General features: G+C 42.2%; 1 protein-coding gene and 1 pseudogene across 2 annotated transcripts; one reads left to right on the top strand and one right to left on the bottom strand.

The window, feature by feature from the left end:
- Window positions 1–5,424: 5,424 nt before the first annotated feature.
- On the top strand, window positions 5,425–6,656 carry LOC311129059 (putative inactive tRNA-specific adenosine deaminase-like protein 3; annotated as a pseudogene). The gene has a single exon. The product of its transcript is annotated as a putative inactive tRNA-specific adenosine deaminase-like protein 3 (transcript).
- A 28-nt stretch (window positions 6,657–6,684) lies between these two features.
- Window positions 6,685–13,999, bottom strand: ormdl1 (ORMDL sphingolipid biosynthesis regulator 1). The gene is made up of 4 exons (XM_084161325.1): window positions 13,913–13,999; window positions 9,146–9,326; window positions 8,186–8,337; window positions 6,685–7,887 (listed from the first exon to the last, which is right to left on the bottom strand). The coding sequence occupies exons 2-4, from the start codon at window positions 9,317–9,319 to the stop codon at window positions 7,752–7,754; spliced, it is 462 nt and encodes a 153-aa protein (XP_084017451.1). The 5' UTR covers window positions 9,320–9,326; window positions 13,913–13,999; the 3' UTR covers window positions 6,685–7,751.

The raw sequence follows: 13,999 nt of genomic DNA, 5'->3' as shown, positions 1-13,999 counted from the left end.
TTAATTTGTGGTAGAATTTTGAAAAAATTTGTATATTTTATGTATTTAGTGTAAACTATATGCTAGCTGTAATACTAGCCAAAGCATGCTAAGCAGCCTGTCATTTTTCTCCAAAAACTGTGGAAATGTCATTTCCATCACAGTCATTTCCATCACAAACTTAATTAACTGTGGTGGAAATTACATAACATGGTGGAAATGACAAAAATCCATTATCTTATTAGTTATTATTAATTTTTATTTTTATTTTTTTACTTTAGGCTGATTTAATCATGTTTTAAATTAGTTTCATCTAGGAAATGCTCCAAGGTGTGCACAAGTTGAAAACTAAGTAGTATTTTTCTTTGTTTTTAGAAGATGCCACATAAAATAGCACAGAGGTCACAGACATATAGAAAAAAAAATTGAAAAAAAAGGTCCTATACATTTACATTTTTGTCATTTAGCAGACGCTCTTATCCAGAGCGACTTACAGGAGCAATTAGGGTTAAGTGCCTTGCTCAAGGGCACATCGACAGATTTTTCACCTAGTCGGCTCGGGGATTAGAACCAGCGACCTTTCGGTTACTGGCACAACGCTCTTAACCACTAAGCTACCTGCCGCCCCATACGATACCAGGAACATTTGCAAAAAGACAGGGAGAGATGCTGGAAGAAAAAAGAGAAGGGAGAAGTGAAATCTATCTCCGAGCTTACAAAGCGAGAACAAATAAGCAAGAGAAGGCAATGGAAATGCAACCAATGGACTTTAAAGAGAACAGTTGCAATGGAGACCTACCTATCAGGCAACACACCACCTCAGTCACCAGATGACTTGCAGCCAGAACATGAGGCCAACATACCTGCCCCTAACATACCTGCCCCTGATGCACGCCCTGATACCCCTTCTTCATCGTCTGCAACAGGGATGAGAAGTTGAATACTTGCTGGAAGGAAAAAGGTTGGAAGAGGTCGCTCAAAAACATACACAGATCTTTGCATGACAAATGTCAAACTTCATAATGCTTTACAGAAAGCTGAGAAGACCAAACAAAGGTATGATCAACTGATGAAGAAAATGGAGAGAAAGATTCCCCAAAGACAAAAACAAAACAGCAAATGAAGGGAACTCTGAATAACTGTTTTATTGTTTCAAAATGCCATCATTGCAGAGTTAAAGCAAAAGTATCAAAAAATGTGCAGTGCCAAGGACAAACAAGTGGCTTAAAAAATGCTCAGTGGCAACATCCTGAGAAAGTATGGCCTGGTCAAAGCCGCATACAGATAATTTGGATTTTCAGCAAAAGCAATGAGTGCAAATGAAAACAGACCAACAAGTCTTCAATACTCAAGGAAAAAGAAGTGTAACAGAATTAGCACAGCCACAGAAGAGAAAATCACTAGATTCTATGAATGTGATGACAACAGTAGAGCAACAACAGGGAAAAAGGACACACTAACCAGGAACAAGAAAAAAAAGCAGAAGTGCTTCTTGAATGGCACAATTCAGAACCTTTATCAGAAGTTTAAGAGGGAATATTCAGAGATTCAAATGTCCTTCTATGCATTCTGCAAAGCCAACAGTCCAGGATAGGGACATATGCCTCTGCAAAACCCACGCCAACCTCCAGTTCATGGCAGACAAACTACAGTATCACAAAGTGATCAGCTGCAGCAATACTGAGAACCTTATTGAGTCTTTGTGCTGTGAGAACCTGAAGAAAGAGTGCATGTATGTACACAGTGTGCTCCCTTTGCCAAGCAACGGAGCTTAAAACATCTGACTTTGATGCTGGTGAGCAGACATGGTGGTTTGAGTGGAAAAACAATGCTGAAGAGAGAGAGAAGGAAAAACAAAGACATTTGACAGTAAAAGAAAAGGTGTGTGGCACACTGCAGATTCTACTGGAGGACTTCTCCAAAGGATTGTAAGAGAAGTTGGGGAAACACGTGTACAACATTTGACACCAATACTCCAAACTGAGAGAATTAAAAGAGAATCTGGAGAAAGAGGAGATCATCATGCATATTGACTTTGCAGAGAACTACCTGTGTAAATACATCAGTGAAATCCAGGCAGTTCACTTTGGTGATTCTCACAAGCAGGTGACCCTCCACACCTGTGTTGGATATGCCACAAATTATACAGTTTCACTTTGCTCACTGAGCTCTTCGATAACCCCTCTGCTATCTGGGCCCATCTCTCAAAAACACTGGCCTACTTTCTTGAGCTCTGCCCATCGGCTACTGCTGTACACTTTGTGAGTGATGGGCCTACAACCCAGTATAGGTCTAAAAATAATGTATACTATCAAACCCTTCCCTTTGGAATGGGCTTCCAGAGAGTCACATGGAATTTCCTAGAAGCCGGACATGGAAAAGGCCCAGCTGATTGGGTAGGAGCAGCTGTGAAACGAAGAGCAGATGGAATTGTGGCACAAGGCAAGGACCTCCCAAATGGAAGAACTGTATTTGAGGAACTGTCAAAAGATCAGTCAGCTATCAAGCTCTTCTATATCTCAGAGGAGGAGATAGAGAGCATGGAGGACCTCCCACCGGATCACCTGGAGATAATCTGTGGGACAATGAAGATACACCAGGTATTAGTTGTGGGTTATTTTATGTCAAATCTCACATTTGTTATACAAACATATTATCACTACACTATATATCACTAGACTATGCTATCACAGACTGTGACTCTGGTTGAAAAAATAGAGGCAGACCGAGATGGAAAATCCAACACATCTCACAGCGCCTTCCAGCCCATTGAAGATCTAAGTGAAGCATTGATTGGAAAGTGGTGTGTGGTGGAGTATGATCAGGATGTTTACCCTGGCATCGTGCAAGACGTTCACGCAGAGAGTGGTGCTCTTTTGAAAACCATGAGTCACGTTGGCCCCAACCGTTTCTTTTGGCCGATGAGAGACATCATATGGTACAGACCACAGCATGTGCTTGACCAAAAGGCACATGGAGCTCGATGCATTGGTCTGAGAGGAACTTAGCTCTCTTTCTAAGCCTTAGATACCATTGGAAGCTCACTATACAGTACATACAATACAAAGCAGGACATCAAATCATACATTAAATAAAACTATGTGCAGCTCTCAATTAACTCTTCCCTCAATATATAGGTGCTAGAAGTTCTAGTTGTTGCATCTAAGTGTAGCCAATGACAAAACATTGTTCTCAGGTTAGAAAAGGTGCTAGTACCAGTGTTTTGGAATCTTACTTTGTCTTAGATTAATTAAATGTTTAACAATGGTGGTTGTTCAAAATGTTTGCAATAAAATATTGTTTTTTTAACATAGATGTAATTTCCACCACACCTTGTCATTTCCACCATAACCCATATTTTTGAGGTAAATTAGTATATTATGTATCATTTACATTGATTGATTTGTTTTAGATAGGGAATTCATATGGTTGTTATCATAATCTCACAAAAAGGTTGGGTGGAAATACACTGCTCAAAAAAATAAAGGGAACACTTAAACAACACATCCTAGATCTGAATGAATGAAATAATCTTATTAAATACTTTTTTCTTTACATAGTTGAATGTGCTGACAACAAAATCACACAAAAATTATCAATGGAAATCAAATGTATCAACCCATGGAGGTCTGGATTTGGAGTCACCCTCAAAATTAAAGTGGAAAACCACACTACAGGCTGATCCAACTTTGATGTAAAGTCCTTAAAACAAGTCTAAATTAGGCTCAGTAGTGTGTGTGGCCTCCACGTGCCTGTATGACCTCCCTACAATGCCTGGGCATGCTCCTGATGAGGTGGCGGATGGTCTCCTGAGGGATCTCCTCCCAGACCTGGACTAAAGCATCCGCCAACTCCTGGACAGTCTGTGGTGCAACGTGGCGTTGGTGGATGGAGCGAGACATGATGTCCCAGATGTGCTCAATTGGATTCAGGTCTGGGGAACAGGCGGGCCAGTCCATAGCATCAATGCCTTCCTCTTGCAGGAACTGCTGACACACTCCAGCCACATTGTCTTGCATTAGGAGGAACCCAGGGCCAACCGCACCAGCATATGGTCTCACAAGGGGTCTGAGGATCTCATCTCAGTACCTAATGGCAGTCAGGCTACCTCTGGCGAGCACATGGAGGGCTGTGCGGCGCCCCAAAGAAATGCCACCCCACACCATGACTGACCCACCGCCAAACCGGTCATGCTGGAGGATGTTGCAGGCAGCAGAACGTTCTCCACGGCGTCTCCAGACTCTGTCACGTCTGTCACATGTGCTCAGTGTGAACCTGCTTTCATCTGTGAAGAGCACAGGGCGCCAGTGGCGAATTTGCCAATCTTGGTGTTCTCTGGCAAATGCCAAACATCCTGCACGGTGTTGGGCTGTAAGCACAACCCCCACCTGTGGACGTCGGGCCCTCATACCACCCTCATGGAGTCTGTTTCTGACCGTTTGAGCAGACACATGCACATTTGTGGCCTGCTGGAGGTCATTTTGCAGGGCTCTGGCAGTGCTCCTCCTGCTCCTCCTTGCACAAAGGCGGAGGTAGCGGTCCTGCTGCTGGGTTGTTGCCCTCCTACGGCCTCCTCCACGTCTCCTGATGTACTGGCCTGTCTCCTGGTAGCGCCTCCATGCTCTGGACACTACGCTGACAGACACAGCAAACCTTCTTGCCACAGCTCGCATTGATGTACCATCCTGGATGAGCTGCACTACCTGAGCCACTTGTGTGGGTTGTAGACTCCGTCTCATGCTACCACTAGAGTGAAAGCACCGCCAGCATTCAAAAGTGACCAAAACATCAGCCGGGAAGCATAGGAACTGAGAAGTGGTCTGTGGTCACCACCTGCAGAACCACTTCTTTATTGGGGGTGTCTTGCTAATTGCCTATAATATCCACCTGTTGTCTATTCCATTTGCACAACAGCATGTGCAATTTATTGTCAATCAGTGTTGCTTCCTAAGTGGACAGTTTGATTTCACAGAAGTGTGATTGACTTGGAGTTACATTGTGTTGTTTAAGTGTTCCCTTTATTTTTTTGAGCAGTGTATATTTTTCATGATAAATGTTTTCAGCTGTCACCAAGGAAAGTTTATACATTCTGGCGTCGTGTTGAATTATTAATATTAGGACAACCTTAAAAATCACTTAAAATAATATTCCATACAAGTTCATGTACAAATGTATAAGAAATGTGTTATAAGTAAATTGTATGATATTTCATGTTCAACTAAAATGTATGTTTAATGACGTGATGGAAATTACATTTGTCTATGGCTGTCTGGGAAAAATGACAAAAATGTATACATTCCTGAATAGTACAATCACAGCCATTATTAGATATTGTTTCTAGACAAATCATAGACAATTAAAATACTGGTAAAATGGTGTTTGAATAAGTTTTAATTTCTGAAAGCTTGCAGGGCCAAAGTGCCCGAAGTTGCAGAATCACCCATTTATGTAAACATTGTCTGGATCTGAGTTGTTTGACCTGATTTGTGGTTGAACATCTATATTTTTAACACAGGTACTATGAAATGGAGCTACAGTCCAAACACATCAAATAATCGGAGTGTGACATTGACTCCTGGGTCGCTTATCCTGTGCTGTCCAACGTTCAGTCACAAGACACTGAGCTAATCGAGGCCTTTGCAGCTCCCATCGTCAACAAGAAACCTCTCGTTTGATAAAGGAGTTAGCCACAGTGTACTCGTTACCTGGACTTCAGCACATCAAGAGGGTATGGGCATGCAAGGATAAGGGTAGCCCTCACCCTCTGGAGGTCATTGTATGCCTTGCCAGTGATGCACCAGACATTGACTGCAGTAAGGACATGCACATATCTGATCTGTCGTCCTCAGGTAGATTAACCTGTGGAGGTCTAGGAGACCTTTTCCTGGTCAAGATACCTGCATGCCCTCCTTTGACCAGATCACAGTTTGAGCAGGCCAACAAACACTGGCCCACCTCCTTTTATGAGGACAACCAGGTGACGGTGGCACTGAAAGGCCAGCTGTTCACCTCCTCTCAGAAAGCCAAGATGCAGGACTACATGATGGCTGCTATGGCTGCAGCAAGAGCGGGGCAGGAGAGAGGCATGGAGGCTGTGGGGGCTGCAGTCCAGAGGCAGTGAGGATCATCGCTGTGGGACATGACTGCCGGGAAGGCATTCACCCACTTCATCACGCTGTCATAGTCTGCATTGAATTGTGGCACGTGGGCAGGGTGGTGGGGCCTACACCCATGATAAGTACCCTGCCTGCCAGTTTGTTTTGCCCGACTCCTCACCCTCTGAAATACATGGCGCCACCACTATGCCGTCCTGGGGGACAGGGACAGTGCAGAGGAGAGCGGTCAGCCGTACATCTGCACCGGGTACGACCTGTACGTTACTCGAGAGCCTTGTATTATTTGTGCCATGGCGCTATTCCATTCCAGGATAGGCAGTCTTCTATGGAACAGCCTCTACCGATGAGGCATTTGGGACTAAATATAAAATCCATGCTCAAAAAGATCTGAATCACCGTTTTGAGGTTTTCAAAGGAGTCTTGGGCCAACAATTCCAACAACTGTACCACAATGAATTCCTAAGTTTCACATAATTGTTACAGGAATGCTCTACCTTTATAATTGAATAGTCTCATGTGTCAGACTACTATGCACACACGGTTGATGAATGAGATCACGGTGTGACGAAATTACATGTGACATTTTGGATTACATAAATTAAATGTTTTACTTTATTGCATTTAATTTTAAACTGTAACAAAGCTTTTGCCACTGTGACATCACTTAAAAGCATTCACAGATTGTTTTTATACTTCTCTTCCACTGTAGTCAGTGCATGCCAAAATATGGTTTCCATCCATTTCCCTCAAGAGATTTAGCCAGTTAAGACATATATGCTGCTTTTAAGGGCACAAATGTTTTAATGATGTTAGATACAGGGGCTGACAAAGCTCCAAGAATATCATGGATAAGCCATGACCAAACAAAACAGGACTAGCTGCCTTAGTAATAGCGTCCAGGAGATCTCCTAAACAAGTACAGCTACATGAATATAGGTACGTAGGCATACCATAGACCGGTCTCAGTAAACACTTTCATCTGACAACACTTAACATCTTATGAAAAATTATCTGATCTTCACATAAGAATCAAGACATGAACCAACACATAAAACTATATACACTGAAAAAAATGCCTGCCCTATATGATTGAGTAACAATGAGAAATGATTCATATACCAAGGAAATCATGCAACATTTGTATTTCATATTGTTCAGTTCTTTTCAGCAATGATAACCCATCTAAAAAATAAATGTGTCAAACAATGAACCATAGGCCCCTACTTTTATGAAGAAATCATCTTCAAAAATACATCTGATAAGGCTTTCGGTTATGATGAGAAAAATTAATTGTAACAAGGAGGAACTCAATATTTGTGTCACTGTGTGAAGTGAGGGCAAACAAAAACAGAACAAAAAAAAGCTCCACTTTTTATACATGGGCCAGCCCAGGTCTATGCAGATAAAAAAATAAAATTAATAATAATAATATTTACTTAAGTTAGTAATGCACATGGCATTATCTTATCTCTGTAAGTCTCCCATTATAGTTTAACCTGGCGTATCTAAACAATGAGTGACAATTACACATACTGTACAAAACTGCTCAGTACACACTCCAGTGGTACAGAGTACATAGGGTTAACTATTCATCTTGCTATGAGCCAATAGCTCCTTTGAGAGTTGGTCACACACCACTGACCCTCAACACTCAGCTTAATACTTGTTGATGCCAAAGATGCGGACTCCATGTAGTTGTGGCAATTTGGGGATCAGCACACTCAAAAGGGAGGCAGTGTTTATGACAAAGTGTGTTGTGTCGTACTTCGTGTAGAAGCTTGCAAGAAAATATCTAGGAGAAAAAAACAAGACAAGTTAGCAAATGTGTCAGTTAAAAAAGCTCTGCAACATGGTCAACAGTTGTAATTTATAGGGCCAGTTTCCCAGACACAGATTAAACCAATCCTGGACTAAAACGCATTCTCAAATGGAGGATTTAAGTGCTTTTTAGTCCAGGACTAGGATTGATCTGTGTCCGGGAAACCATCCCATACAGTTTGCAATTATTTCTGCACTGGATGCTAAATGGGTATCTAAAGCCAATGGACAAAAATGTAACCTCTTGTTCTAAATGACGGGAGGCGACGTACAAAATGATTGGGGAGATGGTGAAGAATTTTCTGGATGATGTGAACTGCACGCCGTAGTCCAACTGTTCCCAATGTGTCAGGAGCCGGGCTTTTCCTTGGTCTGGGGTCTCAAACGGAGTGCCTTTCACTGCATGCATGAAGACATACATCCCCTGCAAGACAGACACAGATACAGTGAATGAGTCCAAATCTTGACGGCGAGAGACAGTCCACTAAGACAAGACAAACTAATCATAACGTAGCAAATGGTGCCAGAGACTGAGGGTAGATGTTGCAGCACAACTACATGTCCTTTTGGTTCATTAAAATTATATTATACATCTTTTAATTATCATTCCATGGAAAGAGCTGGGATAGAATCAGAACTGTATTTATGATAAGAAGTGGAGTGCGTGTGAAATCTGCTTACTGGTGCAAAGCCTCTCACAATTACCTCAACTGATACTTTATTAACTACTAGGTCATAAATGGGACATTGGAGTGTGTTATGTTCTGGGTATTCACTTCCTAAGTTCCTTTACAACACTTGGCACTGAGGACATAAGGTCATTTGAATGAGAATGCTACATTCTATGAATAAAAGGGTCTGTGAAAAAAATGCATTTACCAGCTGAACTAGCACTTGCTGGCAAGCAAAAGATACAGTAAACAATAAGCTGCTGAACTAAAATAGCAGAATATTGTGGTTCCCTTTTAATGGCCTTCTTTACTGCTGTAATACAGAAGACCTTTCCAATATGGGGACAACAGTTAAACTTAGTGAGTCAGTGACCTTGTTTCTTTATTAAACAGATTCCGCAAGGAACAATGAGAGACCAATGCATTGATGAAGCAACAATTGTCTAGGCACCAACTTTGAAGGGGGGAGGGGGGGGGGGGGGGGTTTACCATGATATGGCTGAAAGTAAGAAGGACAAACTGGTAATAGGTTATTAAAGCGTGAGAAGAGAAATTACTTACAAAATTGTGTATAACATTTGTGAGAGTCCACACCACAGGTACACTGAAGAAGGGTATGCTCAAAAGCACAATGTGAAGCATTCCAACACCGAGGGCATAGGTCAGCCAGATCCCTCGACTGTTCATGACCCGAGTGTTGGGGTTCACCTCACTGTGCGCTACGCCAACATTCATTTTGTTTCTGTGAACAAGAGGATTATGAGGATTGTGTTGCTAATGAATACACCTTATTCCTTCGAAAACATCACCAAAATGTGTCACTCATAAATTATACCAACAGGGAACCATTTGCTCCAGGACAATAAAATAATTACTGCTGCAATATACAAAGTTCATAGCCTGCAGGTACAAGATAGATTACGCAAATAAAATGAATGTGATCTGCTTAGTACACTTTCACCTTTCTTGCACAACAATAGCTCTTGCTGTTGTTTTCAGACAAATAATTAAATTAAGCTTTCCACAACATGACATATGTAACCTATTTGAACTTTACTTGTCTGAGAGTTGCTTTTAAGACCATTGATTGGCTTGAGATTGAAAGTCTGAGGTTGCGTCATGAATTCTCAGATTTCTCAAACTCTTGATAATGGTGATGTCGAAATATTTGACCGTGGGCAAGTAGCTATACTTGTTTATATACCAGTATGCTTGGAATAGGGTTAGCTGGTATCTCAGCCATTTAGAGAAAGCGTGTAGCATTTTCACTTTCAAGCATCAAAGGGGAAACCAACCTATTCACTTGCAAATGTCCCAAGAGGGTAATGCATTCAAAAGCAGCTGCACAGAAGCTTTTCATTTGAAAAGTGCAGCACCAATGCTATGGCAGACAGGTGCTTGCTCTGATGACCTTCTCACTGATTCTTATTACCCTGTTAAATGGATTCTGACTTGTGTTCCCTAGAGCACCAAACAATATTCCCTAAAATGTTCCCTAAAACCCACAATATTAAAGGCTAAGATGGACTCTATTAAGCATTTACAGTGCATTCGGAAATTATTCAGACCCCTTGACTTTTTCCACATTTTGTTACGTTACAGCCTTATTCTAAAATCGATTAAATTGTTTTTTTCCCCCTCATCAATCTACACACAATACCCCATAATGACAAAGCAGACACAGGTTTTTAGAAATTTTTGCAAATGAACCCCCCCCCCCCCCCCCCCCCCCCCCCCCCCCCCCCCCCCCCCCCGCAAATATCACATTTACATAAGTATTCAGACCCTTTACTCAGTACTTTGTTGAAGCACCTTTGGCAGCGATTACAGCATCGAGTCTTCTTGGGTATGACACTACAAGCTTGGCACACCTGTATTTGGGGAGTTCTTCTCTGCAGATCTTCTCAAGCTCTGTCAAGTTGGATGGGGAGCGTCGCTGCACAGCTATTTTCAGGTCTCTCCAGAGATGTTCGATCGGGTTCAAGTCCGGGCTCTGGCTGGGCCACTCAATGACATTCAGAGACTTGTCCCGAAGCCACTCCTGCGTTGTCTTGGCTGTGTGCTTAGGGTCGTTGTCCTGTTGGAACCTTCGCCCCCAATCTGAGGTCCTGAGCGCTATGGAGCAGGTTTTCATCAAGTATCTCTCTGTACTTTGCTCCGTTCATCTTTCCCTCGATCCTAACTAGTCTCCCAGTCCCTGCCGCTGAAAAACATCCCCACAGCATGATGTTGCCACCACCATGCTTCACTGTAGGGATGGTGCCAGGTTTCCTCCAGACGTGACGCTTGGCATTCAGAGTTCAATCTTGGTTTCATCAGACCAGAGAAATCTTGTTTCTCATGGTCTGAGAGTCTTTAGGTGCCTTTTGGCAAACTCCAAGCGGGCTGTCATGTGCCTTTTACTGAGGAGTTGCTTCCGTCTGGCCACTCTACCATAAAGACCTGATTGGTGGAGTGCTGCAGAGATGGTTGTCCTTCTGGAAGGTTCTCCCATCTCCACAGAGGAACTCTGGAGCTCTGTCAGAGTGACCATCGGGTTCTTGGTCACCTCCCTGACCAAGGACCTTCTCCCCTGATTGCTCAGTTTGGCCGGGCGGCCAGCTCTAGGAAGAGTCTTGGTGGTCCTAAACTTCTTCCATTTAAGAATGATGGAGGCCACTGTGTTCTTGGGGATCTTCAATGCTTTAGAAATGTTTTGGTACCCTTCCCCAGATCTGTGCCTCAACACAATCCTGTCTCTGAGCTCTACTGAAAATTCCTTCGACATCATGGCTTGGTTGTTGCTCTGACATGCACTGTCAACTGTGGGACCTTATATAGACATTTGTGTGCCTTTCCAAATCATGTCCAATCAATTTAAATGTACCACAGGTGGACTCCAATCAAGTTGTAGAAACATCTCAAGGATGATCAATGGAAACAGGATGCACCTGAGCTCAATTTTGAGTCTCATAGCAAAGGGTCGGAATACTTATGTAAATAAGGTATCTGTTTTTAATACATTTGCAAAAATTTCTAAAATCCTGTTTTCGCTTTGTCAATATGGGATATTGTGTGTAGATTTGAGAGAAACAAAAGTATGTAATCCATTTTAGAATAAGGCTGTAATGTAACAAAATGTGGAAAAAGTCAAGGGGTCTGAATACTTTCCGAATGCACTGAATAAAATGCTTGGAAGATTGATGGGTGTACATTAAACTTCCTCCATTTCCGTAGAAAGAACAGGCGTTGTTGACATTGAGGGAATGTGTTCAATGTTTCTTTTGAAGGAGAGCTAGCTTGTTGCCAATGATGGTTCCTAGGTATTTGTAGTCCTCCACTCGCTCAATGGTCTGTCTGTTAATCTCCAGTGGTGGGATGGTAGGTTGGTCTCTTCTGAAGTCAATGACCAGGTCTTTGGTTTTGGTTGCATTGAGGTCCAGGTAGTTCTGGCTACACCACAGTGAAAACCTGTCAATTTCAGCCTGGAGGTGCCCCTCTGAGTTTCCTGCTGTGTCCATAATTACTGTGTCATCTGAGTACTTGATGAACATCATCTCTGGGTCTGAGCTCCTAAAACAGAAAACAGGTGAGATGACAGAGCCTTGTGGTGATCCTGTAGAGATGGTTCTGGACGAGCTGCAATGACCATTGAATCTGATCAGCTGTTCTCTATTTGTCAGAAAGGAGAGGACCCAGAGAATCAGATGTGGATTGACATTCATGTTCTGGAGCTTTTGACCCATTAAGTGAAGACTAGATTAAAAGGCACTAGGGAAATCCACAAATACCATCCTGACGTATGTCTTGGGTTTCTCCAGGTGGGTGTAGGCACAGTGCAGTAGGAACAGAAGTGCATCATCAACACCCCTGTGCCACTTGTAAGCAAACTGGAGTGGGATACCTCCTTTTGTAGCTGGGGGAGAATCAGCCTTTCAAAGCTCTTCATCACCAAAGATGTTAAAGCTACAGGGCGGTAGTCATTGTTGCAGTAGGGGTTGCTCTTTAGGTACTGGGTATATGGTGGATGATTTCCATATTGAGTGTTCTGCCAGAGTGCGGTTAAAAAGCTCACAGGAAACACCTGACAGTTGCTTATGGCAAATCTTTAGTAGGCGACCACTAATGTTGTCTGGCCCAGGTGCTTTGTCCTTTTAAATACAGCTTCTACATCTTTTGGTTGAAGCTCAACATTTTTTTACAGTGTGCAACATGTTAGATAAGTCAGAGATCAGCTCATTCCTTTCCATTGAAAAGTCATATTGGTCAAATCTACACTAAAACTAGATGGCAGCAGTGTGTGTGCAAAGTTTCAGATTGATCCAGTGAAACATTGCAATATTGGACTATTTTGTATCAAGTCTGCCCAAATGTGACGAATTGGTCAATTCATACATTTTCAAGTACATAACTATAGAGAACATACAAAAATGATATGGTAATACAAAATGTAAATTTACACACTCCCAGGAATGTCATACATGATGGATCATTAGCTTATATACTAACTCACACATCTAGATGGCCGGGCGGGGTGGGTGTGGAGCCAGAAACAGCAAGGGTTCAAACTGTAAAACCCAGTTCCAACATTTGAATATAAAAATTGATTTTATCAAACAAAACTATGCTACATTTTATCTCTGGGACCCTCAGGATGACAAATCAGAGCGAGATTACTGAATTTAAGTACATTATTTACCTTCAGAGGTGAATGTATCAAACCAGTTGCCATGATAACTTTTTTGTTGTTGTGCACTCTCCTCAAACAATAGCATGGTATGTTTTCACTGTAATAGCTACTGTAAATTGGACAGTGCAGTTAGATTAACACGAATGTAAGCTTTCTGCCCATATAAGACATGTCTATGTCCTGGAAAGTTTGCTGTTACTTACAACAGTCATGCTAATCACATTAGCTCAACCGTCCCGTATATGGGACACCGATCCCGTAAAGGTTAACACAACGCCCCCGTACAGAAGACGCCTTCATCCAATGACTTATGTGTAATGTAATGGAACTGGGAGTCACGATCAATGGCTAATTTCTAGTTAGCTTAGCTAGCTAAGCCGTACTAGCTAACATTAGCTAGGTAACTACCATTATTTTCCCATTTTATAAGTGCCAGCTACCAATGATTCAGCTGGAAACTAGCTAGTTTACGTTAGCCAAACTTCAACAAGTCAAGTGAAGTATTGTATGCTTGAAACAACACCAGTTGAATTGCTAACTTGCTAGCTAGCTATTTTTCGTGACAAACTAGGAATATCTAGGTCACAATATTTGCATATCAATAGTGTTATCAAATATTTTAACAAACAGTCAACACATAGATATGTCCATATACTTACCGGAGTACCTTGTTATGAATCGGTTTTTAAACGTGGCAGTAAGAACGACAGAAGGCCAAGCTCCCCTTCACTAGCAGCACAAACGAT

This window comes from Coregonus lavaretus (genome assembly GCF_964263955.1).
Source record: "Coregonus lavaretus genome assembly, chromosome: 5".
Lineage (NCBI taxonomy): Eukaryota > Metazoa > Chordata > Actinopteri > Salmoniformes > Salmonidae > Coregonus > Coregonus lavaretus.
The sequence above is the reverse complement of the archived record's forward strand: the minus strand, read 5'-3'. Positions and strand labels throughout refer to the sequence as shown.